General features: G+C 39.3%; 1 protein-coding gene across 1 annotated transcript in view; it reads right to left on the bottom strand.

Moving 5' to 3' along the window:
• Positions 1-1,804: 1,804 nt before the first annotated feature.
• The window catches only part of LOC124032374 (guanine nucleotide-binding protein G(i) subunit alpha-3-like), a 78,807-nt gene continuing 77,645 nt past the window's right edge, over positions 1,805-2,966 (bottom strand). Inside the window, exon 8 of the mRNA XM_046344734.1 lies at positions 1,805-2,015. Within this exon, the coding sequence (XP_046200690.1) occupies positions 1,825-2,015 (191 nt within the window). The 3' untranslated portion in view covers positions 1,805-1,824. The remainder of the gene's footprint in view (positions 2,016-2,966) is intronic.

Raw genomic sequence — 2,966 nt, 5'->3', positions numbered from 1 at the left:
TTCGGTTTCTGATCGTTGAAGGTTACACAATACTATTATGACATAGTAGGGAACATTAACCCTTTCCCACAGTGCCGGTACACATTTTGGATCCCGGTACTCATAATATTTTAGAGGAAATATTCTATGAGGTGCCAGTACTCAAGTAGTAGAAAATGACAGGTTCTGATATTATAACACCGGCACACTTCAAGCACTGCTTTGCCATTGGCTGGATTGCGAAATACAAAAAGACAAATATGGAGATGAGCGGAGAGCTTTAGTGCCATAATTTAATGGTTTAATAAGATCAACAACATCATCTGTACAAAGTCAAACTGAACCAGAAACATAATGTAGTTACCACATCTGATCAGTCTCCAGGGTCATATTCATTAGTGCACACCGTTTCAAAATGGAGCAAAAAAGTTCTTATTAAAGTCTTATTGGACTTCCAGGTATTCCCTCCCTGTTTCAGTGTATTTTCTTCTGTTTGGGGGCCTAATAGTGGATATGACCCTGGAATGTATAGTATTGTTTGGGGAAATGGTGACAGTCTATCCCAGATACAGTAGGTAGTGGCTATTTGGCAACCGTTTTCTGGACAGAATTAACGCTCAGTGGAGTTTTTTTTGGTTCCGAACCAATCATATTTCTTACTTAAACTTAACCCAACCCATAACATTTTATTACGTGGAATTACATACAGTGTCTCATTTCTTCCTAAACTTAACCAAATCACATTTGTTTCTGCCCTCAGAGGCAGAGTTGCCATTAGAACAAGGAAAAATTCTGCAAGGAAAACTCCATCTTTCGGTAACAAGACATTTTGTAGCTCAGTTGGTAGAGCATGGCGCTGTAACGCCAGGGTAGTGGGTTCGATTCCCGGGACCACCCATCGTAGAATGTAACAATGACATTTTGTTAAATGGCATATATTATATTATTATTATTACACACTTGATCTTGATCCTCGGTCAGTTCATTCTTTCACTGAAATTCACAGGATTAAGAAAAATCACTTTGAATTAAAAAATATATATCAGAATTAATTATAAAAGGCCATAAAATATCAAGCTGTGAATTCCAAAATTCTCTTTCATGCAGGTAATCAATAAGTATTGTCTTATAAGGTGTTGTGATACAATTATTAATCTCACTTGACAATAATCAATATTCAATGATCAATAAATGTACAATAATGTGCGGTAGTGAACAAGAGTCCCAAATATTTTGTTCAATTGTTCAATACAAAGCGGTCCATTTTCTACATTTTTATTTTATTTTTAAGAATCAGAAATAAGGATTGTAGCCTCGGTGAAACCTCATGTTAAAGTCTACACAAGACTATTGAATTCATGAAAATATGACTGATTAAAAGCTCAAAACTGTGAAGAGTCTAGGACCTGCACCTTCAACCAATACCAGGTCTAGGACCTGCACCTTCAACCAATACCAGGTCTAGGACCTGCACCTTCAACCAATACCAGGTCTAGGACCTGCACCTTCAACCAATACCAGGTCTAGGACCTGCACCTTCAACCAATACCAGGTCTAGGACCTGCACCTTCAACCAATACCAGGTCTAGGACCTGCACCTTCAACCAATACCAGGTCTAGGACCTGCACCTTCAACCAATACCAGGGCTTGTAAGTACGCATTTCCCGGTAAGGTCTACAGTTGTTGTATTCGGCGCATGTGACAAATATAGTTAGATTTTATTTTATTTGAATACCAGGTCTAGGATCTGCACCTTTAACCAATACCAAGTCTAGGATATTTTTTTTACAGGGATTCAGTAACGACAAAGATCAAATGTCACTGACTTGAAGATCCCTGTCACCTCAGTAGAGTCCACACTCCTTGAGGTTGATCTTGATGATGACGTCTGTGACGGCGTCAAACACGAACTGGACGTTCTTGGTGTCGGTGGCGCAGGTGAAGTGGGTGTAGATCTCTTTAGTGCCCTTCCTCCTGTTGAGATCCTCAAACTGACACTGGATATAGGCTGCTGCCTCCTCATATGTACTGGCACCTGTAATAATAATAATGCATTATGGGTAGTGTAGTACACTAGATATAGCTGCTGCCTCCTCCATTATGTACTGGCACCTGTAATAATAATAACAACAACAATAATAATAATGCATTATGGGTACTGTAGTACACTAGATATAGGCTGCAGCCTCCTCATATGTACTGGCACTTGGGTTGGTGAGGAGACAGATATCAGAACAAGAGCATTATGGGTAATGTAGTACACTGGATGGAGGCTACCACCCTCCATTATGTACTCATCAGGACGACTTATCAGAGTGGATAAGGACTAAGAGAGTCCAAACTGGCTTATCCAAACTGACACGCCTCAGAAAGGAGGGATACATACAGTGGGGCAAAAAAGTATTTAGTCAGCCACCAATTGTGCAAGTTCTCCCACTTAAAAAGATGAGACGTCTGTAATTTTCATCATTAGGTATACTTCAACTATGACAGACAAAATGAGAAGAAAAAAAATCCAGAAAATCACATTGTAGGATTTTTTTAAATGAATTTATTTGCAAATTATGGTGGAAAATAAGTATTAGAGGCATTAAACTCCAGGCAGTCAAGTATTAGAGGCATTAAACTCCAGCCAGTCAAGTATTAGAGGCATTAAACTCCAGGCAGTCAAGTATTAGAGGCATTAAACTCCAGTCAGTCAAGGATTAGAGGCATTAAACTCCAGTCAGTCAAGTATTAGAGGTGTTAAACTCCAGTCAGTCAAGTATTAGAGGCATTAAACTCCAGTCAGTCAAGTATTAGAGGCATTAAACTCCAGTCAGTCAAGTATTAGAGGCATTAAACTCCAGTCAGTCAAGTATTAGAGGCATTAAACTCCAGTCAGTCAAGTATTAGAGGCATTAAACTCCAGTCAGTCAAGTATTAGAGGCGTTAAACTCCAGTCAGTCAAGTATTAGAGGCGTGTCTTCCCCCTCGGTAACAAGAC

This window comes from Oncorhynchus gorbuscha, linkage group LG03 (assembly GCF_021184085.1).
Source record: "Oncorhynchus gorbuscha isolate QuinsamMale2020 ecotype Even-year linkage group LG03, OgorEven_v1.0, whole genome shotgun sequence".
Taxonomy (NCBI): Eukaryota; Metazoa; Chordata; class Actinopteri; order Salmoniformes; family Salmonidae; genus Oncorhynchus; species Oncorhynchus gorbuscha.
This window is presented reverse-complemented; position numbering and strand designations above follow the sequence as displayed.